This window comes from Capra hircus, chromosome 8 (genome assembly GCF_001704415.2).
Source record: "Capra hircus breed San Clemente chromosome 8, ASM170441v1, whole genome shotgun sequence".
NCBI classification, from domain to species: domain Eukaryota; kingdom Metazoa; phylum Chordata; class Mammalia; order Artiodactyla; family Bovidae; genus Capra; species Capra hircus.
Window position 1 is genome coordinate 48,655,307 of NC_030815.1, and position 15,615 is coordinate 48,670,921.

A 15,615-nucleotide genomic window follows, 5' to 3' on the forward strand; every position below is an offset into this window, starting at 1 on the left:
CACTCCTCCAGGAGAGCCTCTCATGAAGGAGTGGTGAAAGCTTCCCTTCCTATTGAAGGTGAATTGAGAATCTTTTCTGCTGACCTACCTCTGCCATGGCTCAAACTCCCAGTCTGACTCAGAGGCATGCCTGTAGCAGAAGACTAACCTGTCCTCAAGTCCACTGTCTCTAGAAATGCAGGTATTACAAGGCCCTGTAGAAAATGGTTCTCCAAAGTCCTGTGGCAGGCCCTGTAGGCTGTTGACAGAGGACAGTGAAAGTTCCTCCTGATGCCTGGTACACAGAGGGTTCTAGTAGGGGCAATCCATGCACATGGGCTGCACTTGCAATTCAGCCCAACACTGACACCATCTGGATGGAAACAGGAACAAACCATTGCAACCAACGGGCTGAACTTGGAGCATTTTAGCTGGTACTTAACAACCTTGGCCATTACCCTTTGTACTGAAAATTGGGCTATTTTAAAGGGATTAAACCTATGGCTTGGACAATGGAAACTGATGGGTAGATGATCACGAATAAGCCCTTGCAGGGGCAGGATATATGGAAAGATTTTTGATTTCTCCTACAAGAGCCTGTGACAGTCCTCACTGTTTTCCACATCCCAGCTCACAAGGTGCTGACACTCCCTGGTAATTAGGAAGCTGATGCTCAGTAGATACAGCAGCTTGTATACGTAGGAAGAGTGGCCACCCTAGAGCATGGGGGGGATGGTGTAATGCCAAGGAAGCCAGATTGACCTTGAGATACTGTGACGTGATGAATGCAGTCACAGCATGTCTCTGTGTTCTAAACAATGCACAGGCAACTACCAAAGGACTCTGGGACAATGCCCTTGATTTCCCAGCTGGCTAGAGACTGGCAACTTGATTATATCGGGACCCTCCCTCTGAGTGAGGCTTCTAGAAATGCCTTGGTTTGTGTGGACATTCTGTCTGGTCTAACCCAAGCTTTCTCCTGTGCCTGCAGAAACCAGGTTGCCACCCTTAGGTGATTAGAGAAACTGAGTATCATGTTTGGATACCTTCACCAAAGAGACAGAGAGTGGGGTCACAATTTGAAGGTTGTGTGGACAAGACTGGGCAAGAGAACATGACATGCAATGGAGGTTCTATCTCCTCTATAACCTGTAGGCAGTGTTGTTGGTAGAAAGGAAAAGTGGAATATTAAAGCAGCGGATTAAATTACCAATAGGTAAAACTACCTTGGCTGGGTGGACTAAAGTACTCCCTCGGGCTTTAACACATTTGAATGATTTGAATGATCAACAAGTAGGGCCTGATGACCCAGATGCCAGACTTGGGACCCCTGCTGAGATACTCCACGTTGTAAAGGCAAGGGAATGGCAAGATACAGCCATTGCTTTGCCCCTCACCTTGCATCAAAGTGCTCTGGTGCTAAGCTCCCATCACAGTTGGGAGAGGCCTTGAAAGTGAAGTTACTCAGTCGTGTCCGACTCTTTGTGACCCCATGGACTGTAGCCTACCAGGCTCCTCTGTCCGTAGGATTTTCCAGGCAAGAGTACTGGAGTGGGTTGACATTTCCTTCTCCAGAAGATCTTCCTAACCCAGGGATTGAACCCAGGTCTCCTGCACTGTAGGCAGATGCTTTACCGTCTGAGCCAGCAGGGAAGTAGAATTTACAATGGAATGTTCCACTGGGGTGGGTGAGTTACTTTGTACCCCTGAGTGAGGGGAACTACTCAGTCTCCACTGGGATCCTGCTGTCCTGCTGCAAATCAGGCCTATTGAAACATACTGTACCTGGAATGGAACCCACAGCACTGAAAGAGGGAAGGTATGTGTCCTGGTCCGACAAGTTCCTACTAAAAGGAATCAAAAAGCCCATACCCATACTGCTTGAGGTCTCAGTTTGAGTTTCTCCAGATAAGACTGGAACTTTCTTATATTTGTTGGCTATGTGTTCCTTCTGTGAAATTACTGCTCACATTTTGTTCATTTTTATGAGATTGTATATCTTCCTATGTGGAATATTTGTTCATATCTTTTGCCATTTATTCCCCTTTTGGGGGTACTAGTTTTCCTCTTCTTGTGTAGAAATTCTTTGCTTTTTGTACTAATGAAGAGTTGTGTGAGTTGTAAATATTTTCTACTTTAATTTTTTTGACATATCTTTTTATGTATAGAAATTTTTACCTTTAACATGCTTGAGCTAATCTATTTTTCTTTTTGGTTTCTGTTTTTAATCTTTTGTATAATATTGTTTTTATAATTTTCTGGAGACAAGGCTTGAAAAACATCTTTTGTTATTTTATTTATGTTTACTATGGTTTTTGTCAGAATAGCATTTAGAGTTATTTCACACTTTTTTTACATAATCTAAGCTCATATCAATTAAATTACAGTTTGTCCTCACTCTAGAGTATAGGTCCAATAATTTGCAACAAAACTTCTCAGTTTCCTTATAAAGTCCCAAGTTAAGGAGCCACTTTAACTTTAAATGTAAGTCTTTAAATGTAAGTACTCATATCAGCTATATCCTATCTTACTATTATAATTGAGATCTAGTTTCCAGAATAGGAGAAGACTGAGCCTCACTCTACAGAGCTTTGTTTTAAACTATAATTCCAGGTGTGCTACACACTGCTTTGGCTGAAATCTACGTAGTAGGCTTTATAGTCTAGAAGGGTCAGATGCGTACAGGAATCCATCCACGAAGCCAAAAGCTGCCCTGTTGTAAATGTGCCACCAGGATCCATTTCAAAACAGTGCTTCCTCTTGCCAAGGTCAGTGGCTATCACCGAAGTAACCAGAGAATGCTCATGTTCTCCCTCTCAAAAAGGCAACCTCTTTGCAACATTAAATTTCAGCACTTTTTGTCTGTTTCTTTGCAGTGATGGAAAATTTTTTTTGTTGTTTACCCTTTCAAAGAAAAGATTACCACCTTCCTTTGAGAAGTGTTGACAGAGAGAAAAAATTGTTTTTAATTTCCCAGAAAATGTTTCCTTATTTTCTGGGAAAGTTTTATTTTCAAAGAAGCTGAGAAAATGAACACAACAGCTCCAAGTTCCCCCACATTGGGATCGATTGCTAAACTGAATGCGTGTCAGCTTTGCTGCTTAAACATGAACTCTACACGTAAGAGTATCTTCTTTATTTACTCATTTAGTTTACTGATTCGACTTAGCAGTCAGTACTTCTCACCTTTCTGAAAGTGCTTTCCATACACTGCCCTCTGCACTTGTAATTGGGATAAAGCCCTAGAATTGAAGGTATTTAAAATGAGGCAGACAAGTACACATGGGATGAAGCCAGATTTGCTTTGAATACCACTTACATGATCAGTTTAGTTTTGTTTCAAGCATGAGCCTCACATATAGCCCTTTTGACCTGAGTGCTCCATCCCTAAATGGCAAACTAAACATTCATGAAAATTTAATGGCAAGGAAATTAGTACCTTCTTATGTTTCAGACTGTGAAGTGGCACCAGGGAGCACTTTCAGCAACAGGCAGAAGTGTGTGAATGGGCTGGACCAGACCTGAAACTTTTGTCCCTCCAACTTGTCTTTCCTTTTCAAGTTAACTGGCAGCTGAGACGTTCTGAAAGGATACCACCAGGATGCCACCCAAGAAAGGTATTTCAAAATAAAGACCTCGTTGTAGGATATTCTACCTTTCTTAGAGATTAGGCACTTTAAAAAGTTTGTTTCATAATTTTTGTTTTCCTTTTGGGGTAACTCTCCTTTCCATTTTTCTGTGTGTAGGGTACCTTTGTTTCTTGAGAAGCTGGGATGGGTTTAATATTTCTTCAACTTCTTTTCTTTAATGGATGTGTGATTTCACCAACTAGTAAGTGCTCAAACTTACCTTCCTTTCATTTAGGAAGACAATGGGAGAAAGCAAAATACACTGAGATTCCAGTGCGGCAACTCAGACTAGGGGTTTAGTCTGTAGCAGTGATCTCTTGTTGGATTGGTGTGTGGAGCAACTTTGTGAGGGAGACCTGTCTAGCTTCAGTTTGTGAATTAGATACAGTTCTGAGTTCAGTAAAGTTGATGAGCAGAGCAAAGAGGATTAAGACAGAGAAAGCTAAGAAGAGAGACATAAAACCCTATTGGGGGAGGCATTTATATGACGGGAAGCAATGCGACAAAGCGCTTTTGGTTCCTATGACTTGTCATAGAGGTGCATTTTCAGTACCATGGAGATAGTGGTTAGCATATTCAGCTGTTATTCTATGATGCTAACACAGTTTGATCTGTTGTCAGCCTCATTTCAGTCCCCAAAAGACAAACTGGTAAAAAATTTAAATATGGAAAACCAGGAAATACATATTTGCTTTTCAGCATAGAGCTTCCAATCCAAATGGCTTTGGTCTCCATCATTCCATTAACCAACTTATTTAATCTTAGAATGGGAAGTGAAGACACTAGAGATCTCATTTTGTTGTTCAGTCGCTGTGTCTGACTCTTTGTGACCCCATGGACTGCAGCATGCCAGGCTTCCCTGTCCTTCACTATCTCCCAGAGTTTTCTCAAACTCATGTCCATTGAGTCAGTGATGCCATCCAACCATCTCATCCTCTGTCGCCTTCTTCTCCTTCTGCCCTCAATCTTTCCCAGCATCAGGGTTTTTTTCCAATGAGTTGGCTCTTTGCATCAGGTGGCCAAAGTATTGGAGCTCATTTAGAGATAACCGATCAAAGTCATCCAGACCTAGCTCTTGAGAGTCTGAGCAGTATCCTATTTAATATGCTCACTTATTTTGTTGACTTCAAACATCTGGGGAGTCTTAGGAATATTATTATCAAAACAAGTCATTGCTTTTAAAATGCGAAAACAAAATCAACCGCTTCTTTTGAATCTCTGCATACTTTTCCATAGAAGCTATTAGAAATAGCTCATATTTGCATATTAACTTTTAACAGGTGGGGTTGGTTTTTCATTAATACATGTCAGTTCAGTTCAGTTCAGTAGTCGCTCAGTCATGTCCAACTCTTTGAGACCCCATGAATCGCAGCTCGCCAGGCCTCCCTGTCCATCACCAGGCATTAATATATTCATATACTTTAATGGGGAAAAAAGATAAAATTACACTCTTGTCTGATGTCTTCATAGGTCTTGGAAAGGCTTGAAGAAGGGGCATGAAGTTCATAAACCATTATTTAGTGAGAGACATTTAAATGATCCAAACCAAAATTGCCCTAGACAAGAAAAATATCGCCGTGTAGAAGTTGAACCTCTAAGGCCTTTCCTCATGCTACAACAATTGCTTCAGTTTGGAAATTTATCCCTAACTCTTGATATCCCTGATAGCTCAGTTGGTAAAGAATCCACCTGCAATGCGGGAGACCCAGGTTTGATTCTTGGGTCGGGAAGATCCCCTGGAGAAGGGATAGTCCATGCACTGCAGTGTTCTTGGGCTTCCCTTGTGGCTCAGCTGGCAAAGAAACCACCTGCAACGCAGGAGACCTGGGTTCGATCTCTGGGTTGGGAAGATCCCCTGGAGAAAGGGATGGTTACCCACTCTAGCATTCTGGCCTGGAGAATTCCATGGACGAGTCCATGGGGTCACAAAGAGTCAGACACAACTGAGTCACTTTCACTTTCAAATATCTCACATTAGTATGTGAGAATTTTTCCTCCTCTTCTCTTCGTGGTGTGGGGAAACATCAGTTCCCATCAATGCAGAGATTCATATTTGCCAGTACTGTTATTAAATTATCTTCTTATTCTCTTGTGTTTGAACAAAGCATCTTCTTTAATTTTGATTCATTTACACAATATACAAAAAAATAATAGAAACTCTCTGACTTCAAGACACTCATAACCTATTTGAGGAGATGAGACAAAGAGTAGAAAATATTTTAAAAAGCAGTACCATTATGAGAAAGATGTTTGAGTGCAGGATATGAAGTATCAGTTGAATTGCAGAGGCAATATACTCTATGTACCTTTTCTCATTTCCAATTACTTAATCCCCTTCTATGACACTCTACTGAACATTCTTCAGTTTATCCAGATCAACCCTTAGCTATGGAGCTGAAATTTTCAGCAGATACAAATCTGGTAGGCCCTGGATATGTCTGGATGACCATTTTAAAGTTCTGACTACTACAGTTCTGTTTATGCCGAACTGAAGGTGCTCACTCTTATCACCACATCATATCATTATCTCTTGGCAGTGTGGGGAGTGGAACAAATATTGGAATCATGCAGACCTGGGTTTGAATTCAATCTTTGCTTCACTTCTTCTTGTAAGCTTTAGATCTTATTGGTTAGGGGAAATTTGGTTACAGACAACATATTCCAGTTTAGCTAACCTAAGCTAAACTGTTTCCATTGTTTCCCCATCTATTTGCCATGAAGTGATGGGACCAGATGCCATGATCTTCGTTTTCTGAATGTTGAGCTTTAAGCCAAGTTGTTCACTTGTTCACTCTCCTCTTTCACTTTCATCAAGAGGCTTTTTAGATCCTCTTCACTTTCTGCCATAAGGGTGGTGTTATCTGCATATCTCAGGTTATTGATATTTCTCCCGGCAATCTTGATTCCAGTTTGTGCTTCTTCCAGCCCAGCATTTCTCATGATGTACCCTGCATGGAAGTTAAATAAGCAGGGTGACAATATACAGCCTTGATGTACTCCTTTTCCTATTTGGAACCAGTCTGTTGTTCCATGTCCAGTTCTAACTGTTGCTTCTTGATCTGCATACAGATTTCTCAGGAGGCAGGTCAGGTGGTCTGGTATTCCCATCTCTTTCAGAATTTTCCACAGTTTATTGTGATCCACACAGCCAAAGGCTTTGGCATAGTCAATAAAGCAGAAGCAGATGTTTTTCTGGAACTGTCTTGCTTTTTAGATGACCCAGTTCTTTTTCTTAACAGAGCCAGTTAGAAGCTTTGAACAAGACAGCTAAGAAATTTCTTACAGGATGGTATGGCTCATATATCCTGTGTGTCATCCTGCTCCTTGTATGATCTGGCCTGGGCGCTCTAATTCTAAAACCTTAATTATGTGTTACAAAGTTTTCACAATCTTTGCTTTTTAACTCTGAGAATGACTTCATGATGCTGTAAGTCTTTTTATGCACCTGAGGGCTAATGGTTTATCTGTCTTATTCCTCATGTCTATTCTTTCTCCTTGAAGGTGAAGATTGTCAAAAAACTATGTAGACTGAAGAGGCCTTCCTACCCTTTCAATGTCAATCCTATCTTCTGCTGTTAAGTCTAAACTGAAAATAGGTCCCTCATTTATGCAGCACCAGGACATTTCCTGGGTAATGAGCAGTTTTACAGCAAGAGTAGCTCATTTTGTTTTTTCATTCCACAGCTAATGTTATGTGCAAGTTAAACTTGCAATTAGTCCACACCTTAAAATACGGTGATTTTGTGAAATGGAATTCTCTAACTTCAAATAGAGTTCCTTTTCACTGAACTTACTGAATTACATTCAAATCAATAATTCTGTTCTTTAATATCTGGTTTATGAGAGGCAGTGACTAATACAATAGCATCTCCTCCCCCAATTCTATCTGCCTTTAAGAAAATATTTTTGACTCAAAGAAAAAGATGTTTTCCTGCTCTTCTATTTCTGTTCCAACTCCCCAAATATGCAAAAACTCCAGGCTTTTACAGTTCCAGAGTTTCTCTGACTCCACATAAAAGATTTCAATATAGAAACATATCGATAATGCTAACCTCCCACAAAATACTTAGAAAATAATGCAAGAGTCTTCTTGTAAAAACATCTCCTGGGCCCTGCAGGAGATACTTGCAAGTTCCAGTCAAACTTATGATGTAGCCCTAGATTGTGTCCTCATGTGGCTTCTCATTATAATACCACCATTGTGATCTAGGATCCAGTTCTTTAAATTCTCTGTCCTTTTCATTTTAGCTTGCTTTAATTTAATTTTTATCCAGGTATCTGGGTAGAAAATATCAATATATTATTTTTACACTAGAATTTAAATTATTGATGGGTAAAGGAGTGCTTTTTAGTATTCTGCTATGGCTCGTATTTTTTTCAGACCTTGCCTAATTCCTAGATTGTCATTCCCTTCTGTCTCTTCCTTCATCAGAAAGCTTAGATGGTTTCTATTGTTGCCATGTAACATTTAAATAGATTTCCCAAACCAGTATGTCAGGATCTTCTGCCATTTGAACTTAGTTTTACTTTAAGTTCTTATTTGATCTATTTGATCCACTTTCCATTCCCTACCCGTTTGATTAATAAGTACTAACATCACTTCTCTTTTGGCTTCTCACTTTCTGTGCTTCTTTTTCTGACCAATTCTTTTCTTTTGACCGCTTTTATTTTTCAAGTACATCAGTAACATCATTTTAACTACTTGTTCTGCCCTGGGAGCCATTCTATCTCTTTAGAAAGCTTTCACCTGTATCATATCTCATCTTTTATGTTTTGATGTTTAATAGCATGCAGTTTTGTTTTCTTTTGTTTTAATAATATGAGAGAAAGTGTGCTCACTTAATGTTACATTTTTAAAAATTGTTACTTTTTGAAAAAGAAAGCATAGAAAATTCAACAATATGCCACAGCTAGCAAAATATGTGTAATAGGACTCTTCTAGAAATTTCAGGATGTATCCTATCACTGATTACACTGGAAGACACGGGAAAGCAGGGGCATAGCTGGCTTTAATCCCATATATCTTCTACTGCTACATGAATACTTAAGACTTAGTAAGTATTTATTGAGTGAACGATTGACTGTACTGTGAATAGGTACGTGGATAGTGAGTAGAGTGATCCTAGGCTTTATAAGATACCTCCTAAAACCCATTTTGAGGTAGGTGTAAGACGTGAGTGTAGTCTAGGACCCCACTCCTTGTTCTTAGCTCGCTTTTGCAGGGAGAATTAGAAAAGGAGGTTGGCCTCTGATACTATTTTTCTTGGTAGGTTGCTGCTAAGTCACTTCAGTCGTGTCCGACTCTGTGCGACCCCATAGACGGCAGCCCGCCAGGCCCCCCATCCCTGGGATTCTCCAGGCAAGAACACTGGAGTGGGTTGCCATTTCCTTCTCCAATGCATGAAAGTGAAAAGTGAAAGTGAAGGCTCTCAGTCGTATCTGACTCTTAGCGACCCCATGGACTGCAGCCTACCAGGCTCCTCTGTCCATGGGATTTTCCAGGCAAGAGTACTGGAGTGGGTTGCCATTGCCTTCTCCGTCTTGTAGGTTATATGAGATCAAAGGCAGAAATTAAGGAAATAGGTTTATTTTTAGACTTGGTGACTTATTTAGATAGGTTGCTGTAGAAGGTGGTGCAAAGATATTCACACATAGAATATCACATCAAGGGTGCTTTAACACTGCATTCCAATGATCTGGGAGGGGTTGGGTGGAACAAGTCTGGCAGCTGGTGACTCAGGCTGTGGGTCAGCAGACCTGAATATTACCTTTGGCACCATGCTGCTGCCTTAGCTTATAGACTGGGAGGTTAATCTAATAGACCTTCAATCATTTGTTTTATCTAAAAAAAATCTGTGTAGCTTTTTGCTTCCCTTTAAATTTCTCTTGTCTAGAGGTGAGGGCACCAGATGCCTGTGAGCTTATCAGCACTGACCACTAGGAAGAAAAATTATCCCACTCATGAGAAAGTGACATTTGCTTTCTCTGTGAAGAGGAATGATCTGTATAACTGTGTGCAGAAGTGGGAACATGGCCTGCAGTTCCGTGCCACGTTCCTCTCCATCCCCCTGCAGTTATGTTTCATTTGTGTGGAGGAGGCTGGGGTTATGTGAGGAGCAGAGCTGCCAGACTGAACAAATGTTATGGTGAGAAGTCAGGAAATTAAAATATCAAAAATTTCAAGGGGAAAAATTTACAATAGCTACATTTAAAAGTGCTTTGATGTTGAAAGGTATGAGTGATGTAGTTGAGGAAAACAGGATCTTCTCTAAGAAAGTTAGGAAAGAGCCTAAAGAAGCAGCCCTCATCTCTTAGGGCACAGCTCTTATCTATTCCCTCCATGGCCTGTGCCTCCTCCTTCCTGTGACTTTGCTCAGTATCTTTTTTACTCTTGGAAAAGTTTCTTATATTAACCGAAAGGTCCCAAGCAAGACTCAGGGGGAAATGTGGTAAGTCTGAGACTGGAAGGAATTTACTGTATAATATCCCTATTGTTCACTGATGGACTGGTTTATTCATTCATTCATTCACTCATTCAAGTTACAGATATTTACTGACTGCTACAGTTTGCCATGTGAGGAGTTGACTCATTGGAAAAGACTCTGATGCTGGGAGGGATTGGGGGCAAGAGGAGAAGGGGACGACAGAGGATGAGATGGCTGGATGGCATCGCTGACTCGATGGACATGAGTCTGAGTGAACTCCGGGAGTTGGTGATGGACAGGGAGGCCTGGCGTGCTGCGATTCATGGGGTCGCAAAGAGTCAGACACGACTGAGCGACTGAACTGAACTGAACTGAACTGAACAGTTTGCCAGGCAAAAGGACAAAGAGTTAAAGAAGGCCAACAAAGGCTGATCCTGCCTTCCTGGAGCTTACTGCTTGTGGAGAAAAAGAACAGTGGCTCAGTTTACAAATAGCTGGATTACACAGTGTCAGACGTGACAGTGCTACGAAGAAAACTAAAGCAGGGCAGGAGAGCTAGTGATCCTGGTAGTTTTTGATTTCTCCATCTTTCTAGTTGCTCTTGCAGGTGGCATGGCAAAGGAAATTTCTAGTGTTGACTTTCAAGTTAGTGCATTTTTCTACCCTATGTCTCACCCCTACGTTCTCCCTCCAGCCTGTAAGGTATACTTTTTAGAGGTATATTCCCTTGGATTCTGCCATGTAGGTCAGCTTCCTTCCTCTTAGCTGCCATATATTCACTATAAAAATGTACATGCACTACCTTCCTTAGCCTAGAGACACCAGACTTCTCTGTTCTCTCAGTTTTGAAATGGTGTAGAGATTGCTCATCTGCTGATATTCCTTCTTTCCCTTTGTCTTGTGGATTTGTGCCTTTTAAAATTCCTTCACTACCATGTGTAGTTAGATCTTGGGAAGTACTAAAGGCAAACATGTATACAACCCACTATATATCAATGAATGTATCCACTTAATCTGTCTAAAATTTGAGATAATAACACAGCCATCACTGGGTTTCTCTGTGGACTCTGGACATTTTTAATCCCTGTAATTTTTCAATTGCTTGGCAGTAACATAGTCATGGCATCTGGTCCCATCTCTTCATGGGAAATAGACGGGGAAACAGTGGAAGCAGTGGCAGACTTTATTTTTGGGGGCTCCAAGATCACTGCAGATGGTGACTGCAGCCATGAAATCAAAAGACACTTACTCCTTGGAAGAAAAGTTATGACCAACCTAGATAGCACATTCAAAAGCAGAGACATTACTTTGCCAACAAAGGTCCGTCTAGTCAAGGCTATGGTTTTTCCAGTAGTCATGTATGGATGTGAGAGTTGGACTGTGAAGAAGGCTGAGCACTGAAAAATTGATGCTTTTGAACTGTGGTGTTGGAGAAGACTCTTGCGAGTCCCTTGGACTGCAAGGAGATCCAACCAGTCCATTCTAGAGGAGATCAGCCCTGGGATTTCTTTGGAGGGAATGGTGCTGAAGCTGAAACTCCAGTGCTCTGGCCACCTCATGCGAAGATTTGACTCATTGGAAAAGACTCTGACGCTGGGAGGGATTGGAGGCAGGAGGAGAAGGGGACGACAGAGGATGAGGTGGCTGGATGGCATCACCGACTCGATGGACGTTAGTCTGAGTGAACTCTGGGAGTTGGTGATGGACAGGGAGGCCTGGCATGCTGCAGTTCATGGGGTCGCAAAGAGTTGGACACGACTGAGCGACTGAACTGAGCTGAACTGAACATAGTCAAGTATGTTGACCTGAAACAAACAGATTGCCAGAAATTTCTCCAGCAAAAAGAGATTTATTGAAGATCTACATAAAATTGCAGTTAGGGGTCTGTAGCCATGGTTAGCCACATGCAAGTTCCTGCATGGAGGGAAGGGGAACACTTTTAAGGAGAGGAAAAAATGGGTGTGTAAATTGGGAGATAGGGGTTGAGATATACACACTAGTATATATATAATAGTGGAGAAGGAAATGGCAATCCACTCCAGTATTTTTGCTTGGAAAATCCGATGGACAGAGGAGCCTGGTGGGCTATAGTCCATGGAGTTGCAAAGAGTTGGACACGACTGAGCCACATACATAGCCACATACATATAAAATAGATAACTAATAAGGACCTACTGTATAGCCCAGGGAACTCTAATCAATACTCTGTAATGACCTATATGGGAAAATAATCTAAAAAATGAGCCAATTAATGTATATGCATAACTGATTCACTTTGCTGTACAGCAGAAACTAATACAACATTGTAAATCAACAATACTCCAATAAAAATTATTTTTAAAAAAGTGATAGAAAGGAAAAGGAAATTGATAGGGCTTTAGTAAGCCAAGAGTCCATGGCTTTTCATTGACTGAGTCTGTGCTAGGAAAAGAATCTGTCTTCCTCCGGGGCTGTTTTGGTCACAGGGTGTGAGAGCTCCCCCTTCTGGTCTCCAAACTCTATTTAATTGAGGTTTTTATTTATTCATTTGTCATAGCTAACAGTGCCTATTGCTATAAATTCTAGCCCCCATCTTGTCAACTCAATGGGGTTGTAACTTTCTCTTTACCAATTCTGCTTCTTTTTTATTAAGATTTTTTTTTTTTTTACTTCTCTTTTAGAGGTTCAGTTTAACTCTCAGAACTGTTCACAGGGAGCCTTCAGCAATTTATCCATTACAGTGTAGAATTTCCTCCTCAGTAACAGTTCCTGTGGGGGGTTCTGCTTGTAGATTTTGCTCTGGTAAATTATAATTCTCTGTATTCGCTTCTCTCTCTCTAATTTTGAGGGCTGCTTTGTAACCTTGATTCTCTGACAGATGTTAGAAGAGTTATTGATTTTCAGTTTTATCAGCTTTTTCTTGTTTTGGGGGTGGGAGTGATGACTTCCAATCTCTTTACATCTAGAGAGTCAGTGGGAGTCTACCTCTTTAATGCAGCTTGATCTGACCATTTCAACTCCCTGGGATGTTTCCTCTCTCTTAGCTCTCTATATTTGACATTTAATATCAGGGTACTTACATTCCACCTTACACCATTTTATTTGTGCATAGCGTATCTTCTAGCTAGACTGGACCTCTTTAATTGAGAGAAAAACATTTTATTTTACGGGTTCCCCAGATTTCATTAGATTATTTTAGATTTGAATGCTTCTGTATGTCAGACACTGCCACATACATTTTACCTATTTATCACAACACACCTATGAAATTATTTGCTTTTATAATTTGTTGAAATGAAAGCCAGTGTTTGGAGAGGTTATATGTGGCCTGTGGTCATGCTTTTTGAAGTGGCAGAACTAGGTTTTGAACTCAGGTCTCCCTGATTCTAAGAAGACAGTTCCTTCAGCTAAGCTACAAAGTCCTTCCTAGTGCTTTGTTGTACTTTTGTTCATTGAATGAATTAATGAATGAATTATCTGGATATTTCTGTACTGTTCTCTCTCTAAGTGGAGATGATGGCAGGTACTTGACCTCTGAATAAAATAGTCAACTGAGATCTCTTAATTTGGTAACCAAGAGAAAGTAGAGTTAATTAAATGAAACTCTCTCCCATCACTTCTCCTTACACTTGCAGAATGTCTCAGAGACATTTTTCTGAGCTCCATTATAAGGTGGAACATTTTAGCTACTACTGAAGAAAGCACTAAACATTTTATGAGTTGGCTGTTTCTTCCTAACACTGTGGGAAAAAATGTTGTTTGCTAAGTTCTGGCTGCTTTATTCCTGTTTTTTTTTTTTTTTAATGATGCTTTATAATCCAGGCCTTCTTTACAGGGACACAGGGGTGGTTTATAACTGCAAGGGTCCAAGAAATAAGTTTGTGTGAGATTCTAGAAGACATAGTGAAGCAGTAACCTCTTACTTTCAGTAGCTTTTTTTTTTTTTTCAAAAATTTCCCTTATTGTTTTGTCTCCCTATGTCTCAGTCTTAAAGTAAAAAACAAAACACAACTTTGCTTTTAAAAGTATCTTTGAAAGTAAATGTGGTAAGTAATAATTTACTATAATAATAATTTGGAAATACAGAAATAATCTAAAGAAGAAGAAACTTTCTCACAATTTCATCATCCAGATATATCTGCTAACATTTTGGCATATTTCACCTCAGCCTGTGCACCCTTTTTGCATAAAACATTGATTTCTGATCTCTGATTATCTGAAGGTATTGGATATGAAACAAAAAAGAACGAGCCAGGAGGCAGCCAGGGAGCTTGACTCATGTTTTGCTTTGCTTTGTTTCCCACATGTGACTGGAAAAAAGAACTCAACCTACCGAATGCTTGAACATTTAGCATGAATAGATTTCTCGTTTGGTCAAGATACCAAATTTACTCTCCTTTCTGAAACAAATTTTAAAAAAGTGGACAAAATATATGAAACAAACATTTTCAAGAGATTATAGCTCAGACAGCAAAGAATAGTAGCCTCTAAGAAATGGAAGACAAATAAGGTGAACCCTACAACTGCCCCAGCTACTGTCTAGAGAGAGTCTCCAGGCCACAGTGTAGGGAGTAGGGATGTATGCGGAGATTAATGAGCTTCCTGAGTTGAGGAGATACAGCTAAGAGTCCAGGGACACTGAAGCAGCTAAAATTCACAGGGCTGAACAGAAGAGAAAGCTGAACAGAGAGAGAGAGCATTCTGGAGAAAAGAAATGAAAGCTGAACAGAGAGAGAGCATTCTAGAGATTTGCAGTGTTTCTGTGCAAAGAGTCGGCCACGACTGAAGCAGCCGAGCATGTACTGACAGTTCAACTGCCTAATGATCCTGTTTGCATGTGGCTGGGGAAAGAACCTCCAAAAGGTGTAGAGGGAGAAATCACTAGAGCCCACACAATTCTGGGAATAGTTCGTTTTTCTACCAGCAAGTATATAAAATCTTATAATTCATGGAATGCAGGTAGAGTACTAAGAAGAGTTTTTCCTTAGCAATAGGGAAATGTTAGCCCTAGACCAAATGTTCTGGTCCCACCTAACAGCTTAAAGTGAATCTCCAAAGAATAAAATTACTTTAAGGTAACTTAAATGCATACCACAACAAAATTGAAGAATGTTTATCAGAATATAAAAATATTTAAAACGCTGGACTGGAAGAAACACAAGCTGGAATCAAGACTGCCGGGAGAAATATCAATAACCTCAGATATGCAGATGACACCACCCTTATGGCAGAAAGTGAAGAGGAACTAAAAAGCCTCTTGATGAAAGTAAAAGAGGAGAGTGAAAAAGTTGGCTTAAAGCTCAACATTCAGAAAACGAAGATCATGGCATCTGGTCCCATCACTTCCTGGGAAATAGATGTGGAAACAGTGTCAGACTTTATTTTTTTGGGCTCCAAAATCACTGCAGATGGTGACTGCAGCCATGAAATTAAAAGACGCTTACTCCTTGGAAGGAAAGTTATGACCAACCTATATAGTATATTCAAAAACAGAGACATTACTTTGCCGACTAAGGTCTGTCTAGTCAAGGCTATGGTTTTTCCAGTGGTCATGTATGGATGTGAGAGTTGGACTGTGAAGAAGGCTGAGCGCCGAAGAATTA

The 15,615-nt window shown here is 40.4% G+C and overlaps 1 protein-coding gene across 1 annotated transcript in view; it reads left to right on the forward strand.

Moving 5' to 3' along the window:
• The window catches only part of TMC1 (transmembrane channel like 1), a 134,660-nt gene continuing 119,875 nt past the window's right edge, over positions 831-15,615 (forward strand). Inside the window, exons 1-2 of the mRNA XM_018052767.1 lie at positions 831-991; positions 5,079-5,284. Coding sequence (XP_017908256.1) covers positions 831-991; positions 5,079-5,284 — 367 coding nt within the window. The remainder of the gene's footprint in view (positions 992-5,078; positions 5,285-15,615) is intronic.